We start from the raw sequence: 24,299 nt of genomic DNA, 5'->3' as shown, positions 1-24,299 counted from the left end.
CCACTCTCTCTCAAAAATAAATAAAAACATTTATTAAAAAAAAAAAAACAAATGCTGACCTACAGTTTAGAATACAAAGCTCTGCATTTGAGGCTACTGAACTGCATTTGAGGAACTGAAACAGACTTACAGATCAGAGCTAAATATTGAAATAGTCATAAATAACCCTGGAATATTTTGAAGTTTTGTTTTATTTTATTCCAGTGAACATTTGTCATTGTATAAAATATTCCATTAAGTGGCTTTTTATTCTATAGCCCACTGCATCTCTAGGTTTTTCAGTGTACCAGAGGGCTCAATGAATCCCTAAAATGAATGAGATTCTGATCTCAAAAGGCTACTTACAAAGAAAAAATTCTTATGGGATAATAAAGCCATAGCCTTTCCTTTTTATGTGTATATCACTTCTGTGCTCATCCCTCTCTAGTGGTCCATGATCTCATGCAGAGGAAAAGCCAAAGACCTTAAAACAGGCTGTATGGTCTAACATTTCTTGGCTCTGGGGAATTTTTTTGACTCATCTCCTATTTCTCTGCCCTCTCTCACTTCATTCCAGCTCCAAATGCTCCATTGCCTCTTGCCTTATGTCCTTTACAATTGGTGATATTCTGCCTAGAAGCTCTCCCCTAATATATGTGCATACCTCACTCCTTCACCTTCGTCCAGGTTTCCTCAGAATGTCAACTTCATAGTGAGGTTGTGCTTGCCTATCATATCGCTAACTTACCCTTCCCAATCCTCCTCTCTTGCTTTATTTTTTTCCCTATGGCTCTTATCTTTATATTATATTCTGTATGTTGACCTTCTCATCACCGTATTTATTTATTGTTATTGTCTTTCTCATTTCACCTCAGTGAGAGCTATATGAGGACCAAGATTTTTGTCTTTTTTATCGTCTGCTCCAATGCTAGAGTGCCTTGCACATGGTTGGTGCTCCATAAAAACTAAGTCATTGAATTTAATGAATTATCTGGCAACTATAGGCTACATACTAAAATGTTACTTAGTTATTTTTTAAGAGTTTCTAAAATTTAATAATTGTAAACAATTATTGGTCCTTGTCTGCAGTTTACTTGGGATGTTAATTCATTATCATACTATGAAGTTTAACTGACGTGCAATGATCCTCCTGACATTCTGTCAATTTTCTGGTAGGATGTACTTGGTGGGCATCAAGGCACCCTTACTGTTTACTAGATTTGGTGAACATTTTCAACTGCTGGAATTCTTGCTTTAGATTTAAATTGTCCTAATGTAGATTATTGAGATTTTCTTAGCTTCCTGTGTGTCATACACTATGCATACTTGCAAACGGTATTTTTAGTTTATGTTTACCCAAAATTAAACTGAGAGATAAGAATGTATTATGACCTAAATATTAATAATTTATGGGGCGCATGGGTGGTTCAGTCAGTTAAGCGTCCAGCTTCGGCTCAAGTCATGATCTCATGGTTCAGTTTGTGAGTTTGAGCCCCACGATGCAACTGCAACTTCTTAGAGAAATGACTGATTCCAGGACTCTGACCAGGAAAGTAAGACATGACCGTAGAATATCTTATTTTGCTAGAATGCAGGAAAATCCTAAAAGAATTATGGAACATGTCAAAAGGACACAGATACAGCTTGAAGACCCTCCTACAATTAAAACATCAAACTAAGTAATGATGGCAATTGTTTGTAACTCATTGAATAAAATGGCAAACCATGAGTCCATACAGACATAAATACATAAGTAAATAATTTGGAATTTTACGAGGAAGAGGATATTTATATAGTTTTAACACGTTCCATAACTTTACAGTGGAGAAACCTGTCAGATACCACTTAATCAAATGATCAAAGTAAACATTATCATTAACAGAGCAAATTGAAATAATGCACCACCTGATGGATGCTCACGGTATCACCTTGAGACATTCCTGTCAAAGATACATAACCAAATCTAATTATGAGACAGTGTTAGGAAAATCAAAGCTGATGCACATTCTCAAAAATAACTGGCTGGTAATCTTCCAAAGTGTCAGTATCATGAAAGTGAAGAAAAGATTGAGGTGATATTCCAGACTAAGGAGACGAAGGTGAGGTTGTCAAGCAACTCATGCTTTTAAACTGTATTGTAGCCTTTGCTGTTAAAAATATTATTGAGACAACTGGATAACTACGAATGGGACCTGATGATTAAATTATAATGCTTCAATGTGAATTTCCTGACATTGATGGTTTTATTTAGTTATTTAGGAAAATGTTCGTATTTATAAGAGAGTTTTCAGGGTGTTGTAGCATCATTTTGTTGGTAGCTTATTCTAAATAGTTCAAAAATATGAAAAGCTCTGGACTGCACCTGCCATTTTTTACTAGTGTGATTATTTCAAAACTAAAAAAGAAATCTGTGATAATAAACCAGTTTCAAAATTTTACATCTACAATGGATCAGTACTTTTGTAGAATGCAGTAAAAATATTACATAATATCAACATGCCATAATAGCTATTAAAAGTTATTAATAGTTATTAATAAGAGCTTACTCTTATTTTGTGTACTTTCTCTTGTCACAGATAATCCAGAAACAGTCATGACTTCAGATTTGTACCAGTCTGTAGACTATGAAGAGTGCCGCTCTAGATTATATACTATCTTTTGTGATATAATATGTATTCATTATTGTATAAAAATGGTTTTCAGGTGACACAAATGTGTCATAACAAATACTTTTGAACAGTCACAGACATTATCTAATGAGTTCCTAAAAGGCTATCAAGATGGAATATAAAGATGATTCTGCATTGCTGCTTTTTTTCTGTTCATGGAATAACCCCAACTTGGTATATGCATTAGTCATTCTTGTTGGTCAGTATCCTGGCAGGAAAAGGTGGTGCACTCTGAAGTGTTTAACCAAAAAGAGTTTTGTGAGGGCACCATTTCTGAGATTTAGGGAGGGTTAAGGGAACCTACAGTGGGATGGTGAGGTGTCTTGAGATTACCAACATCTGGAAGTTATTAGTATTTTTAGGACTAGGAAAGCAAAAGGGGAATGATTCCATTTTCAGAGCCTGATGAGATCTGGAGTCAGATTCCGAAAGAAAAAAATGTCCAACAGATGTGTAGCCATAGGGAAATGCACTGAGGGTAGTTGAAGGGGCATGAATAGCTCAGCTTCCCCTTCCTTCTGTTCTCTGTCGTTTACTCTTAGAGCTTTTTATTTGCTCAATCCAACTGGAAGTGAAACAGCAAGGGAGCCCAATGATGCAGCCCATAGAGGTCAGCCTCCCAAGGTCCAGAGTAGAGGGGGATAGAAAACACACTGTAACAAGGCAGATGGAAGCTAAACCATTTTTCATAACTTTTTAGATTCCGTCGTTATTGCTTTCTTTTCTGTTCAGTCATGACACTGTCTCCAATTTATTATCTGTGTGTTTCTTTTCACATTTACAGATTAGAATGATCGTTCATTCATTGAATGAGTCCAGATGAATCCTGCCCACTTATTCTAAGCTCTCTTCTTCAAGTGCTTGAAAGATTTCTGGCTAAAGATGATCACACTAATGCTAGATAGGAAGGGGATCCAAGAGTAGTGGCAGGGAGATATGTTAGGAGGTCATTACCACTTTTCAGTGGTCAAGTTTGAAGCCTAATCTAAGACTAAGAGTGGAGAATGAAGAGGAATTTGAGATGTATTCACGGTGTGGTCAGTGTGTTCACTAGTTGACTGGTTGAAAGAGAAAATGTGTTGAAGGGAACCTCCAGATTTGGAATTTGGATGCCAGGAAGTACCATTTACCTATATAAATAAAATAAAACTAGGCCATGTTTGCCTACCCTGGGAGCCAGATGAGCAGTGATGAAAGGCTCAGTTTTAAAGATGGTGCCTGTGAGGTGCCCATGGAGACATCTAGATGCAGATGGTTAGCAGAAAATGTGATACACATTTCTTCAGCTCTGGAGAGGCCTCATCTGAAATTATAATTAGAGGAATCATCAGTATTTAGGTATTGATTAAAGACATTATTACATCCTTATACAATATCCTCCATGTAGAAAAACCACAATATGCCTGGTGCTTGGTCGAATCAGTAGTTCTGTAAGTTGCTTCCTTAGGAAAACAGTAGTTCTATACATGTAGAAAAATTGGAATAGGCAGGTTAGTCTCAAACTTTTGGAATATCATTCGGGGGTGAGGAGAATAGGAAGGAAGAAGCATCAGCAAATAGAGAAAGAATAATCTGATTTCTTTTCCAACTTGATTTATGTTGTTGGTGTTTACTATTTTAAATGATGGCTGCTTTTCTTTGATCTGTTATTACGAGGCTAATGTATAGCCTCGGGGTCACAGGGTCACAAAGCTCCTGAGAGAAATGGGATTTAGGATTAGGAGTAGAGAACAAAAACATGCTCCCTCGAAAGCAATGTTGAGACTGTCATAATTGATCTTGTAACTGGTCATTTTTCTGTCTCTGCTCTGAATTTTAGGGAACTCAGAGTTAGGTGAACGGCACCCATTGTAGAGTAGACGTAATCAGTATTAATTTTTCCGCCAGCATGTTGTCTATCTTACTGTCTATTCTTTTCCCCCTAAACGTCACTGTTACCTCTTCTAATCCCATTGAATAGATTTTTGTGAGCGGTATCCTATACTGAATGAGGTGGAATATTTTTTTAAATGAATCTAAATGTAATCATGTAATTCTGTTTCACAGGGAAGTTTTCTCATTCCCCAACAGTTTGGAATTGCAGGGTGGACCCATTTCAAATTCTAATTCACAGTATTTATCAAGTCAAAAAAACATGTTAAATTAACACAAATGAGTAACATATAAGAATCAGTGTGGAAGATCTTAACATAATGTTTACCGGATTAGTGTCTAATGATATTGCTACAGAAATACAGAGCTCATTATGTTTAATCAGTACAAGTACAGTCCCTGAAATCCATTTAAAGTACATTGTTTTAGGCAATCTTTGAACATTATGTGGGACATCATCTGTTATACACAGAAAGGATTGCTTTTAACCAGACTTTGCCTATGATTTTTCGTTTATTTAATAGTTCTTTTTAAAGCATAATCATACCACAGTTAAATAATAAAAGTTAAAAGTTACGTGGAGTCTTCTGTTTCAACCCTTTACCCACAAACCCCAGTCATAAGACGTAAACATCCTTAATGATTTCTTGTGTAAATATGGAGAAGTTTTCTCTGTACATGGAAGCAGTGTGTTTTCACTTACTAATAGTTTACCTCTTCCTACCTGTTCATATGGGTCTGATTCTTCTGGTTCTTCTTTATGAGTGTATAATATTCAGTTATAATCATTTGTTCATTCAGTGTTTATAGAGTACCTACTCCATGCCAGGAACTGTTCTACATGTGGTTTAATAAGACACACATAGTTCGTGCCCTCATGGAGCCCAGAGTCCAGAAGGTTGAGAGACAAACAAGTAAAATAAATATCTATTTTGGAGATTACTTTACAGAAATTAAACAAGTTTTGCAAATATAATAGGAGAGGTCTCCTTTTTTAGGATGACTTGGAAAAACTGCTCTCTGAGGAGGTACCATTTGAGCTGAGACCTGGAATATTGAAAGGAAGCAATGAGACATCAAGAGAAGGTCATAGTGTCTTCCCCACACTATTATATAGCACACCCCTCCCCATGAAATATTATACCACAATTTATTTATCCATTCCATTCTCTAGTTAGAAGGTTTCCTTTCAATTTTTTTTTTGTTCCATTCAGTTTTGCACATAAGTCTCCTGGTGCGCATGTGCAAGAATTTCTCTAAAGAATATAACCACAAATAAATTTGCAGGGCCATAGAATATTTACATCTACTTTAATACATTCCACATTGTTTCCCAACATTTGTTTTCGCATCAGTATTGTGGAAGGGGGCCTGTTGCTCTACAGCTTTGCCAGTGCTTTGAAATGCTAAGTTTTGAGGGGAGCTCTTTCCTAAATTTTATCAATCTTGATGGGTGTGACCTGAAATAATCCTCTGTCAGTTTCCAGGAGACTCTGATTCTTCCCCTGCCTCTTTGGTGTCTCCATTGTGTCTTTTGCTGGTCTCTTTTCTTGAACACTCCTTAACTGTTGGTGTTTCATTTTTCTCTTTTGTGTTCTCTCTTTCTCTCTCTCTTAACTTCTTATCTCCTTCTTGGGTCCTACTATCGTCCTCAAATAGCACAGGCCTTATAATTTTGTCAGTCTTGCTGTCTCAGTGTTTATACCATCAGGCAACATAAGATGGCAAAGATGTAGCTTATCTGCCTTGTGACCAGAGAGAAGCCAATTAAAGGTGAGGGAAAGCAGAAGGTCCATTGATGCATATAAGTAACACTCGGTCCCCTAGGGTAAGTTAAGCCAGAGTTTGTACAATTGGTATAATTCATAGAATTAGGCAAAGGTATAACTAGGCAAATTTTATATGGATAAATTAAGCACAGTGTATATAGATCAATACAGTTCGGGACATGTTCTCAGAAGGAAAGAGGAAAAACTAACATGGGTGCCTGTGCCAGACTTTGAGCTAGTCTCTTAAGAATACTGTTACTATGAATTGCAGGACAGGACAGGAGACTGAGAGGAACCCAGAAAGAAGCAGAAGACAGGATTTATGGTAGAGAGAGGAGACAGCTCAGAGGACCTAACCCTGAGAGCATAAGATCCCAGAGGATGCTCATGGGATATTCATCAGTAATGATGTGTAGTAGCAGAGGGAAAGTTTTTGTTTAATTTTGTGGTTTCTTCTCAGTGAGTATAGAGATCATAGATATTTTTGTCAGGAATGTAACAAATCTGTTACCTAAAATTGTCATATATTCTTCAGGTATTTTGGAAATATAATGATGTTATATAAAGAATTGTAACATATACAAATGTATACTTTTTGTTCACTATCGCTGAACTGTTTTGTGTCATACTCTATGATAAGCACTCTTGTCGGGATATTTTATGGAGTTCTCACTACAATCCTTACATAGTGATACTATTTTCATTTCATAGGTGTACAAACTGAGACTTACAGAGGCCATGTGCTTTGTTCAAAACCATAACTCGTAGGTGTGTGATCCAGGCTTGAACCTGTATCCTCCTGACTCAAAAGCTCTGCCCATACCTACCATATATTATGTCCTGTCACATGATGACTTATTAAGTGCTCAATGAGCTGCCTGCACACTAAATACTAGAGAGGGAGATAAGGAAATATAAAGAAGGAAGACTGGGACATGATCGGCCAAGACATATTGGCATATGCAGGATAATGATGGAATGGGGCTGGTAGGAACTTTAGGAAATTTTGGGAAACACATTCTGTGGTCCATAAATCAGTTTAGATAATCTTCAGTTAGTATGCATGTTTTTAAAGAGAGCCGAGTTTGCAGAAGTAGATATGTTACGAACTTTTGGAGCTTATTGAATGAAAGGAAAAGAATTTTAAACCAGTTCAGGAAGTAAATGATAGCAATCATAGTGTCTTGAGCAGGAAAGTTAAAAAAAGGAAATGATATTTTAGGATAATTAATCTTTCAGTACTAAGTAGGATGGATCAAAATGGAAAGAATATGGAACCAGGGAAATGAATTAGGCAATTAGGAAAGTGTTGCAATATTCAAGTACAAGTAAAGGAGAGGCTGGTCTGGGGAGGTGACCTTGAAGATGGAAAGAGGACAGAAGAGCCTTTTTACAAACTCAGATTTAAATGTCTTGAAATGCTTTTTAACATGTGTCTAAGTTCTGTTACTATCACTCCAAATCTCTACCCTTTGAGGTTTGGGTGACCTATCCAGGTGCACCTGTGGTACTCATATAATCTTTCATCAGAATGTCTGCCTGTTTCTGGGGCACCTGGGTGACTTGGTTGAGGGTCCAACTTCGGCTCAGGTCATGAGCTTGCAGTTCGGGAGTTCAAGCCCCACATTGGGTTTGCTGCTGTCAGCCTGTCAGCACAAAGCCTGCTTTGGATCCTCTGTCTCCCCTTGCTCTGCCCCTCCCCTGCTTGTACTCTCCTCCCACCAAAAAAAAAAAAAAAAAAAAAGAATGCTTGTTTCTTTGACAACTTGACTATGAACTTGATGGCAAACACTGTGACATTTCTCTGTATCAAGGTGCCTAGCGTTCTACCCAAAAAACAGTGTGTACCAACCTCAAGTGGTATAACAATAGTAATCATAATAACGACTACTGCAGCATACATTATAACTTACAAAGTGATATCTACCTCTCAAAAGTGTCATGAAATCATCGGCTTCTCCATCTCCCCAGCTACTGTCAGAATTGCCTTTACTTCCTAACTTCTCCACTTTATTCAAATTCCCTCTAATTAATTACGCACACAGTAGCCAGAATGATACTTTTCTAACTCAAGTCTGATTGTATCACTGAGATGTTTAGGACCCTGCTCTGCTTTCCATGTTACACTCACACATATAAAATCCTGTAAGTTATTGCATGACTTGATCATGTAACTCTTTCCTAGACTTGATTCCTCTTAGCCAAACTGGCTTTCTTGCAGTTCCTTGAAAATTCGAATCTCTTTCATGCTATTCCAGTTATCTGTTGCTATGAAACAAGTAGTCCCAATGCTTAGTGGGTTAAAACAATAACAGCATTCATTTTACTGACAAATCTGCTGGGCAAGGCTCAGCAAGCGTAGCCTGGGTGCTGGGCAAGCCTCAGCAAGGGTGCTTTCTGTAAGCACTACTTACAGGCTGGGAGCTAGAAGCATGTGAATGCATATTATTCCCTTCTCAGGCAGTTGACTCTGGCTCATTGGCTAGGATTTCACATGCTGCTGTCAGAGGGAATCTACGTGTGGCCTCTGCATGTGGCCTGGGTTTCCTTACAGTGTGAAGGCTGGGTTCCCAGGGTGACTTTCCTGAAAGCCAGGCAGAAAAATTTTCTAACATAGCCTGAAAAGTTGGGCAGCCTCTCTTCCTTTCATCATACTCTGTTAATCAAAAGTAAGTACTGGGGCGCCTGGGTGGCACAGTCGGTTAAGCGTCCGACTTCAGCCAGGTCACGATCTCGCGGTGCGTAGTTCGAGCCCCGTGTCGGGCTCTGGGCTGATGGCTCAGAGCCTGGAGCCTGTTTCCGATTCTGTGTCTCCCTCTCTCTCTGCCCCTCCCCCGTTCATGCTGTGTCTCTCTCTGTCCCCAAAAAAAAATAAATAAACGTTGAAAAAAAAACAAAAACAAAAACAAAAGCAAGTACTGAGACTAGCTCATAACCGTGGGGAGGGGAACTGAATCTCCTCCTTCTGGTGGGACAAGTGTCAAAGAATTTGTACACCTGTTTTAAGTTTTTTTAATATTTATTATTTTTTTTTCAACACTTATTTATTTTTGAGAGACCGAGAGAGAGCACAAGCAGGGAAGAAACAGAGAGAGGGAGACACAGAATCTGAAGCAGGCTCCAGGCTCCGAGCTGTCAGCACAGAGCTTGACATGGGGCTCGAACTCACAAACCGTTGAGATCATGACCTGAGCCAAAGTCTGACACGCAACCTACTGAGGCACCCGTGCGCCCCTGTATACCTGCGATAAACCCACCACCCATGCCTCTGGGCGTATGCGCCTGCCCGTCTCCTGCCTTAGTGTGAGCTTCCTTCTTTTTTCTCCTCTGCTTTTTCTTACATTTCAAGTTTCAGTTTAACTTTCAGTTTCTGTGTCTTCTTATCTTCTAAATCTAAATTAGATCCTTCAGTTAGGTTTTCACAGCACTCTGTTCTCTTTAAAGCATTTGTTACAATCTGAAATGACATATGTATTTGGAGATAGCTGCTTTAATGTTAGTTTTCCAAACCATCAGTCTGAAAGCTCCAGGAGACTGAGGGCTACTTCTGTATTGTTCACTGTGGTGACCCTGACACCTAGCCAAGAACTTCTACATAATTGGTTTTCAGTAAATAGTTGTTGAATTAGTGCACCATGTAAGAGATTTTTTGCTCATTTGTTTTTTAAGTCCCTTCTTCCTTAGAATAATCTGGAATATCTCCCTCTCTCTCTGCCCCTCCCCTGTTCATGCTCTGTCTCTCTCTGTCCCAAAAATAAATAAACGTTGAAAAAAAAAATAAAAAAAAAAAAAAGAAGGGGCGCCTGGGTGGCGCAGTCGGTTAAGCGTCTGACTTCAGCCAGGTCACGATTTCGCAGTCCGTGGGTTTGAGCCCCGCGTTGGGCTCTGGGCTGATGGCTTGGAGCCTGGAGCCTGTTTCCGATTCTGTGTCTCCCTCTCTCTCTGCCCCTCCCCTGTTCATGCTCTGTCTCTCTCTGTCCCAAAAATAAATAAACGTTGAAAAAAAAATTTTTTTAAAAGAATAATCTGGAATACTTCTTTTCCTTGAGAAACTTTACTTTCCACTCATTAATCCTAAAGCATATATATTTTTAAAACACAGATATCTCTCTTGGGAAAAAAAACTTAATGTCAAAAAGCATTTATTCTTTTAATTATTTTAATTATAATAAATGTCAAACACTGCCAAATTTTATACTATGTCATTCCCTTAAAAAATGTTTTGGGGCACCTGGGTGGCTCAGTCAAACATCCAACTTCGGCTCAGGTCATGATCTGTCAGTTCATGAGTTCAAGCCACACATTTGGCTCTCTGCTGTCAGCACAGAACCCGCTTAGGATCCTCTGCCCCCCTCTCTCTCTGCCCTTCCTTTGCTTGCTCTCTCTCTTTCCTTCTTTCTCTCCCTCAAAAATAAATAAACATTTAAAAAATTTCACATGTACAAGAACTATATGCCCTCTGGGGCAAAGGAAGCTTTCAAGATTTTTAAGCACAAGATTTTCCCTGAAGATAGAAAGCTGATTGGTGAGTACTGAAAGTGGAATAAATGTGATTTTGTTGTTGTTTTTAAATATTCTTTCATTATTTAGTCTATTCTGGAAGCTTGTGAGGAGAATCTGTCCCTATTAAAATTGTCCTCCCTTACTGCAAATTAAGTGCAAAATTTGGTGCTTCCAAAATCTCAGTATACTAATTAATCAGTAAAATCAAACGTCTTTTTCTTACCATTTGGTGGTAATTAGAAAGAGATGGGAGCTCATTTCTCCTTTGCTTTCAGAGGGCTATTCTGTTTTGAAGGAAATAAAAGTTTTACCTTTAGGGGCACCTGGGTGACTCAGTCGGTTAAACTTCTGACTTTGGCTCAGATTATGATCTTGCAGTTCATGAGTTTGAGCCCTGCACTGGGCTCTGTGATGACAGCTCGGAGCCTTCTTCGGATTCTGTGTCTCCCTCTCTCTCTTCCTCCCCCACTTGCACTCGGTCTCTCTCTCTCTCTCTCAAAAATAAATAAAAATTTAAAAAAAGTTTTACTTTTAGAGAATTGTAATACTTTGCAGTCTTTTGAGAGCTCCTTAACTCTTCCTTTCACTTTACCAGCTGGAAACAAGGGGTTCTGGACAGATAGGTGATAATTTCATTCAGTTTTTATGTTTTGTTTTGTTTCGTTTTCAGCAAAATGGCCCAGCTGCCCACCCATGAGATTCTGCTGTGTGTAATAAGACAGCTGATTTCTGACCTAGAATGGCCTGTTTAATCTTACATGGCCATGTTAATCTTGCATCCTAAGGGCTACTTTATCAGGCACTCACTCTTCTTGGCTTCTTAGCAATTGTCAAGAACAAGAGCCATTTTAGAATCACACTGAGACTTGTAGGCCTGAATGTCACCTCCTTGCTCTGTAGCCCTGCGCAAGTTGATTAACCCTTCTCAACCTGTTTCCTCATCTGTAAAATGAAGATAATAATACCAACCTCACAGGCTTGTCGTGATAATTATATGAGCTAATGTATTAAGGAGATTAACACAGTGCCGACGTAATAAATGTTAGCTCTTGGTGTGTTGTTTACACCAAATATCAGTACTTTCCTGAAGCCAATTTTCAAGCAGTAGAAACAATTCCACATTGATTTTTATCTCCAGGTGTGGGGATGGAAGTTGAATCTGAAAAGGCGAAGATAAAAACTGCTAAGTGCTTTTCTAGCATCGACCCAAACTGTCGCTTATTTTTTACCTTTCTTTATATTTCCTAGAATTATTCTGAGGTATCTTACTAACCTTTGATGTGTATGCAATGAACTGAGATTTATTATTCACATTTGGGGCCCAGTTGTATATGTGTATTTGGGGCCCAGTTGTATATGTGTATTTGGGGTGAAGGAGGGAATGAACAATTGGGTAGTTAACCCAGTGTGCAGAAAACAGCAAAACATCATGGTCTGGTTTCAATTGTGATATCAATTAGGCAACAATACATGGGTTCTCCACTTATCTAGCCCTTGTAATTCCATTACTCAAACTTAGAAAATGTGCCAGAAAATATTGTGCCTATCATGTTGAATGAGATATATGAAGATAAAAAACAAACACTTCAACAATGTAGCGATCATAAGTGCAGTGAGGGACCTAAGATAGGATGCTTAAACAGGATGCTACCTGGTGTTGGTGATAGGAATAAAACATAAGAGACTTATAAATATGGAGAACAAACAGGGTTACTGGAGGCGGGTGTGGGAAGGGGGATGAGCTAAATGGGTAAAGGGCATTAAGGAATCTACTTAAATCATTATTGCACCATATGCTAACTAATTTGGATGTAAATTTAAAAATAAATAAATAAAAGTAAAAGTAAAAAAAAAAAAGTCGTGTCAGGGAAGGTTTCTTTGAAGAAGTCTGATTTGAACTACATTTTAAAGGATAGAGAGAATTGTATTTTTGTATTTCGAACATGGGAAAAGTAAATGCGGTACCCCAAAGCAAGAAAGAATTTAGCCGGTTCTAAGAAGAGGAAAAAAAAAAGACTATATGCCTGGAATATCAAAAGGGAGTACAATGAAAAGAAGTTAAGGATTCAACAATGCATGGACTTGTAGGCCACAGTAAGAAATCTGAAGTTTACATTAAGTCACTGGCAAACTGCTGAAGGATCATAATTCAGTGACTGATATTCCTTGATCTACATTTGAAAAGACAACCCATACCACTTTATACCCATTAGCGTCACTTTTATATATAAAAAAAAAAAATACACATACACACACACACACACAGAAAATTATAAGTGCTGGTGAGGAAGTAGAGAAATAGGACCCCTTCTGCATTACTGATGGGAATGTAAAATGCGAAGCATCTGAAGAAGAGTAAGGTGGTTCCTCAAAAAGTTATATGTAGATTTACCATAAAATCCAGCAATTCCAGGGACACCTACATGGCTCAGGCGATTGGGCGACTGATTCTTGATTTCAGCTCAGGTCATGATCTCACCGTCATGGGATCACATACACTGAGCTGAATGTGGAGCCTGCTTGGGAATCTCTCTTTTCTCCTCTCACTCTACCCCCCCCCCCCGCTTGTGTGCTCTCTCTCTCTCAAAATAAATAATAAATAAATAAATCCAGGAATTCCACTTCTTAATGTATACCCCAAAAAACTGAAAGCGGGGATTCAAAAAGATATCTGTAGACCAATGTTTATAACAGACTTATTACAATAGCCAAAAGATGGAAACAACTCAAATGCTGGATCAATGGATAAACAAAATGAACACTGGGTGTTGTATGGAAACCAATTTGACAATAAATTTCATATTTAAAAAAATAAAGAATAAACATTTGAAAATTTAAAAAAAAGGCGCATATACATACAATTTAATAGTATTCATCTTTAAAAATATTGCATACTACAAGTTGTAGCCGGATGAACCTTGAGAACATCCTAGATGAAATAAACCAGATGCAAAAGGATGCATACTGCCTGATTCCACCTTTATTAGTTACCTAGAATAGATTCATCGACAGAAAGTAGAATAGTGGTTACCAAGGGCTGGGAGAAGAGGCTAATTGGTGAGTTATTGTTTAATGCATATAGAATTTCAGTTTGGAATGATGAAACAGTTCTGGAGATGGATGGGGTGATGGATACATAACAATGTGAATGTACTCAATGCTGCTGAATTGTACACTTGAAAATGGTTAAAATGGTAAATTTAGGTTATGTGTTTTTATGAAAGAAAGAAAGGAAAGAAAAAAAGAAAGGAAAGAAAGAAAGAAAGAAAGAAAGAAAGAAAGAAAGAGAAAGAAAGAAAACAACTCTCACTAGTTGGATGAGGAGAGAGAGGTAGCAGTATGAAAACAGAGGCCACTTGAGGAATCTTGTAATTTTTGGTGGTAAATAATGGTGCCCTTGACAAAGAGGTGTCAGAAGAAATAAGAATTTGCATTCAAGGTAAAATTGGAGCTAAGTTGTGATAGTGGGTTCGATACAGATGATGAGGAAAAAGCACAGTAAAGGGTAATTCTGTATTTTTGGTTTAAACAGCAGTGTGACAGCAGTCTGGGCATGAGGGCAATGTCAGAGTTAGAGGGTCCAACTGGTCTTTCATCAGCACATGAATGGTATTTTAAGGATTAATTTTAGAAGAGATAACCAAGGAAAGTGTAGATACAGTTGACCAGCAACATCAAGGCTATAATAAGGAAAGTGCTGAGAAAGAATTAATGAAGAAAGGGAGGTCTCTGGCAAAGAGTTTCAGTGTTTTTCGGTTTTTTTTTTTTTGTTTTTTTAACTGTAAAACTGAATGACCGTAAATGAAATATTCTAGCATGGAAATCAGAATATTAATTGGACTGGGCAGATTGGACTGTGGAAGGCTATTTTGTATTGGCAATTAGAGAAGCCCTTGGAGTTAGGAGGGAGTGTTATACCCAGAACATATGCAACCATAGTACAGTGTGCTTTCATGATGTAAAATGGGATGGTTTGTTTGCATAAAAACTGCACTCAGTTACTGTAGTTTAGATATGTTTTCAGATGGTCTACCGTCTCATTTTGAAATGTGAATAGGTCTCCTAGGATTTCTCTGGATACAGGAGGCAGCTGGGTCTCTTTCATGTCTAAGAGGCAGCCTAGAATTACAGAGAGAGCCAAGCATGGGTATCAGTCAGATCTCTGAATACTGATTATTCCTCTCAAATTGCTGAATCCTTGGGGAAGTTATTTAATCATTCTAGGGTGTTATTCTGTAATTTATAAAACAGAGATAATAGTGCTATACTCACAGACTTGTTATGAGGGATAAAGATAATTTGTATAAATTGTCTGCTACATAGTGGGCAGTAAAGGAATGGTTGCTGTTCTTATCAGTGTTGGGAGTGGGAGGCAAATTTCATTGTGACCAAAAAATTCCATGGAGCAAAGTAATAAAAGGCACACTTTGAGAACAAATCACGAATGGCTTGGAAGTCATTCTTAGGAATTTGTTCTATAGGACTTGAGTAACTTCAGTAGTGTATGACAGGAAGGAAGAGCTTGAGGATTGTCACAGTCAGAATATAATATATAGATATTGATAAACTGTCTTCTCATCCCTTAGGGAGAGTAAGTAGATCACATTGGAGAGTATTTAAGGAAGTAGCTTCATTTTTAAGGATAGAGTAGTTTCTATCAGATCAGTGATTTCCACACTTTTGATAGCATATTTCCATCAATGTACTTTTTTTTTAAACATTTACCCTCTCTTATTTATAATTCTATTCAGGAACTGATGTACTAAACCTGAATATGTTATGAAATATACTCAAAATAGAAACATGAAGATGAGCTAAGGATGTCATAAAATTTAAAAATATTTTTTGTTTTACTTATTAATTGTATTTACATTGTTTCACTCTTATGAGGACTATCATTATTATCTTGGACGATCATTATCATTATTATCTTGGACAATTCCGTGACTGATTATGCCTCATTATTTTAAAAATATTGATTTACAATACTTTGAAATACAGCAATCTCAAGACCCATTTAAAATTACCATGGCCAAAAAAGATATCTCACAAGGAAACGCACACGCAACTGAAAAGTCACATCATTATCTGGTTACAACTCATGAGCCACATTTTGTAATCAGACCCATCAATTATGCAGAAGTTTTTTTAGTAAAATTCTGACAGTGAATCTCCCTCTTCCCTGATGTCTATCAGTTGTTCCTGAAAACTAATGAGGTGTTACATTTTCATATTTTTAACAAACGGGCTTACACCTCATTAAAATTATTCTATTTTAGCAGATTATTTTACAGGTGGAAAACTCTGTTGCTGGAATTTTAAAGTAGGAAATTAAGACAGAGATTTTGTTTTGCTTTAAGAGGGAGTATTAGTAGGTAAAGTATTTATATTTTTTTGAGCTCAAAGTCATGTTATAAGGGGAACATTTTTAAACACGCATCTTTAACATACTTTTTACATGGCATACCTTTCTTTCAAATCAGTCTTATATTGCTAAAACATCACTTTTATCTTAATGAGACAGATGACTCTCAATGTACCTATTGAGTAGCATACTACTTGCAGCTACTTCTCTTCCCCTAAAAAGACAACACTATTGTCTTTTTGTAAAAGAAATACATAATTATTTAAGTTGGACAACTCTCTAAAATAGTTTTTCATAAGACAACAAGGAAACATATATGTGGTACAGAATATTTTCTTGGTCATTCCCCACCTTATCACAAGGTATTATACAATTTCTACTTTTAAGATGATATAATCCATAAATCCATTTCATCTGTCACAGAAAAAATAATGGTATGTTGTAATGTGCTAGGATCAAGCTAACTATTGAAAGTGAAACCATTAGCCCATCCACACTGTGGAACTCTACCTCCTCCCTCAGGACACCCAATGGAACATCGGTGACAAATGAATGTCCAAGTGAGGGAGTGAGGGCCCCAGTATCACTCTGAACATTAAATAAAAGTGAAGTTTATTTCTTGCAATTTTATAGGTAGGTGTGTCCACGCAGGAATGTGTGGATCCGCATATTGTATAAAATGGTCTGGCATTTTGAGTTCATGGGACATTTCATACTCCTACTTTGAAGACCCTGAGATTAATCTCCTCATCGGTTTTTGGTATTGGTGAGATTGAATCTGCCCCCAGAAAATAAAGGCGAGTTGAGTTGATCATCTACCTGACTCAGGCTCAAGTACATGCCTTTTAGATAATTCACAGAATGCACTTGCTCGACACTTGATCCAACTAGTGTAAAGAAGCACAGATTTGAGGAGAATTTTATGCTATTTAGATTTGTGAGGTGATTTTGATACAAAGTAGAATCATGTTAATGGTTACTATAAGTACTTTTTTGGTAATTATTTCTGTCCGCCTAAGAAACTGGGGATGGTAAGGTGATATAATGCCTTGCTGTTGTTCATTGTTGGTTCAGTTTTGTCTTTTTGAGTATTTTAGGTCTTGTTTTGTCAGTGTGTATGTGTGTGTGCATGCACATTATATATCCATCTTTAAAAATGTAAAACACACTTAGGAAAAACCATGAAAGACACATAAGGAGACGGATATATCATAGTACTCCAGCTTTTCGGTACAATGGCTAGGATATGATGGGAATCCCAATTAAAAACTACTGTTTTGTTTTGTTTGTGTTTTTTGTTTGTTCTTAGTTTGGTGGGTTTTTTGTTTTCGTTTTTATTTGTTTGTTTGATTACTGCAGCTCAGCCATTACTATTTGAGGGGATTTGTTTCCATAGCTACTAAGTAGGAAGTGTAGTTCATTCACTCTTAGGTGGAATGGAAAATCTCTCCCTAGCCTTTATATCCTAAGTTTTTCATTTCTGTCATATATTAGAGAATTTCATGTTACGGTGAAATACATGGTTATCATGATCATTATAATTTTACTAATGGCCCAGCTGTTTTCCATCTCCTTGTCCAAGTGACAGTTGTCTCTTGATTGCTAAGATGTTCAATGGCGTAACTTTTGGTCCTTCCACTGTTTGATTTCCATTTAAGAAGCCATTTAAATAGACAGTAAAAATCTAAAGGAATTGAATTCTATATGTGCAATTTCATACACTGATTCATTCTTGGTAAGGAAGAGATGATGATTTAGAACCCATTTAGATTTTTGAATGAACAGAAAGGCTAATTTCTGCCTCATTAACTTATCCTATGAATTTTCAATTCGACCAATTCTGAATGACTACTCCCACATCAGTTTAGGTTTTTGGTTAATAGGTAGTTATAATTCATATTTATAGCCACTTTTCACACTAGAAAATTTCACCCCTAAATTCTGCCCATCTTTATAACTGTTAAATATATGCTATTTTAGAGGAAAATGTCCTTAAGCCTTTGTTAACTCTGTGGATCATACCACAAAATAGGGGATGACTCTTTTTAGTTGTTTATTTTAGTTAATAACAGAATTTAACAGATATGTTTAGAAGCCTCATACTGGAAAACATGAAATAATTTAAAATATTGAAAATTTAATTATTAAAAAATCATTCCTTCAGTTCATTTTATTTAAAAAGTCAGTTAATTTTATCAGGACAGATGTTAACTATTGCATATTTAAATATTTTTGTTAGTAAATATGTTAAAATTTAACATGAATTCAATAATTTAAAAAATTCACATCCCAAAATGATAAAAAATACATAATTATATAAATTGAAGTGACTATTATTAAATAAATACCATAAAATACTTTAAATACTGTAAATAAAATATTCTCACCTTTGCCCTTTTCCTACCTTACTGAGTTCCATAATTTTGATCACTGGGTACATGGACCTTGCATTTGACCATCCCACAAATTAGCTGACATGAGCTATACCAAAAAAACTGGCTCAATCATAAATAGACGTTGTGGTCTAGCAAAGTGATTTTTCAAATTAAATAAAATTTAAACCCTACCTCCTGTTTCTTTACCTCCAATAATTTCTGTAATTTCTAAGATAGATCCCTTCCTGCCCTAATAAATTCATTAGGTTAATCATTTTAAAAAATTTTGGAAGGATATCTAAGCATCATTTCAAGACATTCTCTCTATATGTCCGGTCCTGCCAGTGATGGAATTTTAATATGGTTCTTGCATTTGTGATTCACCTGAGCAAATGAATAGGAGCATCTTAATTGTACATTAAGGCATCGATAACTTTATTAACTTTAACAACTGGATGAAAATTTACTTCTCATAATTTTAGTACTGGTCTGAAATAAAAATATATACTCTAAAAATCCTCTGTTTAGGCGTGCCTGGGTGACTCAGTTGGTTAAGCGTCTGACTCTTAGTTTTAGCTCAGGTCATGAACTCATGGTTCATGAGTTCAGGTCCCGCACTGGGCTCCATGCTGGAAGTGAGGGGGCTACCTAGGATTCTCTCTCTCCCCCTTTTCCTGTGCCCCTCCTCTGCTCTCTCTGTCTCTCAAATAAACTTAAAATAAATTTAAAAGTAATATATTAAAAAAATATAAATAAATAAATAAATAAATATCCTCTGTTTATATTTGGCATTAGTCATGAGAACTGCTAAGGGCTCCTTTTTGTTGTTGGTTATCATCTTTAATGATACCACACTGATATGTGGGTACTGACAGTGGAGTTGATTAATACAGATATTCCCAGTATGGTTACATGGAATATTAGTGACAAAGATATTCTTTCTTAATGGATTTAATAAACTTTATGGGCCTGCTACTCCTATTTATACAACAGTCTGGTAAAGACAATATCTTTTGGCCCAGAATTTCATATTTAAATGTTTACCTTTTTTTGCTTGATAAGTCTCTTGCTCTACAGAGAACAGCACTCTTCTGGTTGCTCCTCCATTTGAGTAATTACTAAGTGCAGGAAATTGGTTGTGTCTCCAAGATAGCAAGATAATTTGAATATGTTAGTAACAGAGGGAAGGTAATTCAAGGTTAGACTTTTTGCTGCATTTGAGGTTCTGTGGTTATTTGTTCTGGTGATAATGACAGGCTAACTCTCAGACAGTAAAAGAAGTCAGATTTTGCCTCCAAAGAAACTTGTTTCTTGATGGTTTTCCAGTGCTCTCAAATGCACGTGTCAATCCACTAAGCAAAAGAAACAAACTAAAAGCAAATTGTCTTTCCTCACAACTCTGACTACTTACATCTCACCTGCGTTTCTGTCTTGCCTCATTCCAAGGATGAATCTTAACCTGAGCGGGAGCAATTTCAAGAACTCAGAGCAATTAGTAAGCATAAAATAATAATATGATGGACTGAGCAAGAGATATGCTGCTGGCTTTATGTATTATCAATCCTCATATCAAACCTCAAATTCAGCATCATTTCCCCCAAATGCATACATTAGGAATTTATTCCTTAACTCTCCATTATGTGCAATTGAGAGCATTGAAAAAAATATCAAGAGATAAGCCATCTCAGGAGGCAAATGTATTTCCTATCATCCGGGAGAAATATTTTAAAACAACATCTAAAACCAGGATATAGTCCATGAGGATGGAGTCTGTGTGTATAGTTTTTAAGGGATAGTATGTAACTTCAGATATTACTTTGCATATTTAACTTTCTATCAAATAAAATATTGTAAGTTTGTAATTTAGTAGGAAAAAAAAGAGAAAGGTTTTCCTGTATGTCACTTATGTCAAACTTCAATTGTTAAAATTTCCTGCTTATTACTCTAGAATGAGCACCACATCTAGAATGATGCGGTGCTAACGCTACCACCTTGCTCTATTTATATGAACAAAAGGGTTTTGTTCTATAGAAATAGGATAAGGTTACTTATACCAGAGGATCCTGTATTCTATGATGATTATGGACCAGTGTTTGAATCTGATCCTCACTGTTTGTACCTGATCTTCATTCACTGGTAATTTAAGAGTCAGTGTTTACAAAGCACTATAGATTTTGGCCATCATGGTTTCTACCACTGATGCTGACTGCATGGTCCACCTTGTATTTGGTCAGTTTTATATCACCATGTTGCCCAACTTCGTCTCCTCCAAGGAGCATTAGCATCTTACTTGGTACAGATTTTTTTCTCTATCATACCAAACATGATCAGATCCTCAGAATTCTGTGGACAGCTTAAAGGAAATAGTATAAGACCAAACCTAACTCAAGAGACTGTACTCTGCGTGATTAAAAGATTATTTAAGCAAGTATTTGTTTTCACCTGCAGTTTCCATATTGAGTATTATGAACATAAAGAAACACTGTGAATCAAATTAATACTGTAAGTCATTGTAGGTATAATTACTTGCTTTTTATATCCACCTAGAGTAAAATTGTCCACAGCAGTTTTAATAAGAAATGCTACTGAAGGCTTGCTGGTTTCATACTCTAACATGACACCAATATGCTTGATTTTCCACTGTTTTGTGGAAGGATGGATTGCAGGTTTCCATTGAGAATTATTCCTGGTCAATTAAAAAAAAATTTAATGTTTCTATTATTTTTGAGAGAGAGAGAGAGAGAGAGAGAGAGAGAGAGAGAGAGAGAGAGACACATGGCATGAGTGGGGGAGGGGCAGAGAGAGAGGGAGATAAAGAGTCTGAAGCAGGCTCCAGGCTCTGAGCTGTCAGTACAGAGGCCAACTCAGGGCTCGAACCCATGAACAATGAAATCATGACCTGAGCCAAAGTCAAACGCTTAACCCACTGAGCCACCCAGGCACCCCCTGGTCAATTCTTGATGATGTCAGAGAAGATTTCTTGATTAACAAATGAAAATGATACATGTATATTGCTGTTAATGATGGTAAACTCAATGACATTGAGTTATCAAACAAAAAAAATAAATAAACTTTGACTATAAAATGGTGGGTCCCATAGATTTTCTGATATCTTACAATTAAAAAGAATTATTCACTTCTCAGTCATTTAGAAAAACTGACTTTCGTGATAAATGACATAATATAAAAGAATTTGAAGAAAAGTCACAATTTTTTTTATTATTCTAACTCATTTGTTTGAGAGGTAAGGCATAAATCAATACGTATTTTTATAACATGATATTTTTCTCATTATCCATTTCAAATTTATATATTTTTATAGTTTTTCTATTTCTATATAAATCATAGGGTTTATTATTAACAGTTTTCTTTTTGCTATCGCCATAAATGTGGTTGTCAGTAGCTTAGCACCCATGAGTAACCTAGCAACAAGTCAGCTTTCTAGCAAGTAAGAAATAAATGCAAACAAAGTATTATGGAAAAAAGCAGTTCATTTTCAGAATATTAGTACATGTATACTGTTAACAATCAAGATGAAATCTTCTAATTTGGGGGAAATTGTGTGACAATAGGTATTGAGTTTTCTAGTAAATAATACAATGCCAGTGAAATCTTGTCTCCTTCATTCAGAAAAAAAAAAATGGAATCTATTTCAGACTGCAACACTGTTGACTAGGTAACTGAATATATGTGTCTTCCCTGGAAGCCTATTCATTACAGATTAGATGAGAGGAGTGTCTTGGCATGTTTTCACTATGTGGTAGATGAGTTTACTAGATGGAGTTTCAACAATAAACCTTCCTGACAGTGATGTATTGTTAATCTCTTAAATAGGTTTAGAATAAATGTTTTATTTTATTTTGAAAGGATTGTGCTTATAGTACTGAACTTTTGGAGGGATCTTTTTCTTGGAAATACTAAAACATTCCACCTTGTGTTTCACATGCTGAGACTTTGGTATATTTAATATCAGTTTCTTTTGGTGAAATTTAACTTATATAATTACTGTTTATTTTCACTGACAAAATAGCTCTCCTGTGTTTAGTTGTCAGGTCATAAAGGAAGTATATCAGGTATTGGAGAAAAGCTGTAGCTTTATAGGATCATCATTTGCATGATGAATAGACCCAGGTAGGGAGGGAAATACATACTGGTGAATACCTTCCATTAAATAGCACAGCTTCTATTCTGTGCCACAGGCAGAATTACTTGGCCTTTCTCAATCTGACGGGCAGTTCACTGCACTTCAAGAAATCTTAGTGCCCCATGGAAGATTTAGATAAGGGACAGAAGGATAGGATATGAACTGAACATATGATTGTGCATTTAAAATGAATGCATAGAATTGTAGAACTAGAAAGCATCTTCTCTCTGGCAAAGATTACTTTTCCCCAAATCCCTCAAGTTTTAGGTTATTTTTAAAATATAACCTTAAATGACTGAATTGTTTGTTACTATAATCACGATTGGGATATGAGCTCAACTCTGGCCTCTTTCCCTCAGTAGCCACACAAATCTCTCTTCTTTGGGGAAGAGGAGAATAAAAATCATGAGATCCTTAAAGAGAGGGCCAAACCAGATGGTCTGACTTCATCTATATGTGAGACCTTTGGTCACTTACATTATTTGGATTGAAGTGAGTCACCTTAAATAAAGGAAAGAATATTCTTTACATGAGAAACATTTACCTACCCTTGAAGACATCTGACTACATTGAATAGATCAGTTGCATGAATTTATACCCAAAATGTCTTGACAGAATAATATGGTCTATATTGATGATGCTACTCATGATGGCTGTGGTCCTTGGTCAGTTGTTCAGAAAAGTGACATTTTAGACGTGACATATGCACTTTAACTTACCCTTCCAGCATAGATGTTCACTGGGGTCATGTTGTTGAAAAAATATCATCCTTTATTTTGGGAAGTTGAATTCCTAGAGGGCAGAGGTGATCTTATTTTTTATCCAGTGTGTAGTATAGTTCCTTATAAGCAATAAGCTTTAAACAGATGATTATTTTTTTGTAGATGTGTTAGAAAGACCCATTACAGTCACTGAAAGTATATTAAAACAAACTACAAAATATGTGTTAGAAAGTGATGAAACACTTAAATAATATATGCCCTTGTAGAGGAAATAAAGCTTAAGGATCCACTAGGGACATAACTTAATTACCATAAAATATTGTTACATTGTGAAGTTGATCTAAAAGGAACTGTACTTGTTGTTGCAGGTTTGGTTACAAAAGTACGGCTACCTTCCACCAACTGACCCCAGAATGTCGGTGCTGCGCTCTGCGGAGACCATGCAGGCCGCCTTAGCTGCCATGCAGCAGTTCTATGGCATTAACATGACAGGAAAAGTGGACAGAAACACAATTGAGTAAGTAATGGCATCCACACTCTCACTTTTTTTGGTCCTTGAGCCAAACTAAGTAGTCGGATAAAGTTTAAGTGAATTCCACCAACCACGAGTGTAGCAATTTGTCTCATGTCTCTTTTCCTTGGAATTTGAACTGTGTTAACTCTACTCCCCTATGATGTCAGGTTTGTCAAAGCCCAATTTACTCGCCTGACTTTTGCAACACAGTTTCAAAATAGGGGGGAAGAAAGTAAAAAAACAATGAGAGTCAAAGTCAATGTACAGTTGAAGCCATTACAAGAGCTACAGGCACTATTGTGTTGGAACCAGCTTGTACTGTTGATGAGGACTTATTGTACACATCTCTTCCCTGTTAAGTAACATCATCTCAGTAGCTTGAAATTG

At 36.6% G+C, this 24,299-nt stretch overlaps 1 protein-coding gene across 1 annotated transcript in view; it reads left to right on the top strand.

The window, feature by feature from the left end:
• The window catches only part of MMP16 (matrix metallopeptidase 16), a 305,212-nt gene that overhangs the window by 118,048 nt on the left and 162,865 nt on the right, over positions 1 to 24,299 (top strand). Inside the window, exon 2 of the mRNA XM_047842792.1 lies at positions 23,767 to 23,915. Coding sequence (XP_047698748.1) covers positions 23,767 to 23,915 — 149 coding nt within the window. The remainder of the gene's footprint in view (positions 1 to 23,766; positions 23,916 to 24,299) is intronic.

This window comes from Prionailurus viverrinus, chromosome F2 (assembly GCF_022837055.1).
Source record: "Prionailurus viverrinus isolate Anna chromosome F2, UM_Priviv_1.0, whole genome shotgun sequence".
Classification (NCBI taxonomy): Eukaryota; Metazoa; Chordata; class Mammalia; order Carnivora; family Felidae; genus Prionailurus; species Prionailurus viverrinus.
Note: the sequence above shows the minus strand (reverse complement) of the source record. Positions and strands in the feature narration are given on the sequence as shown.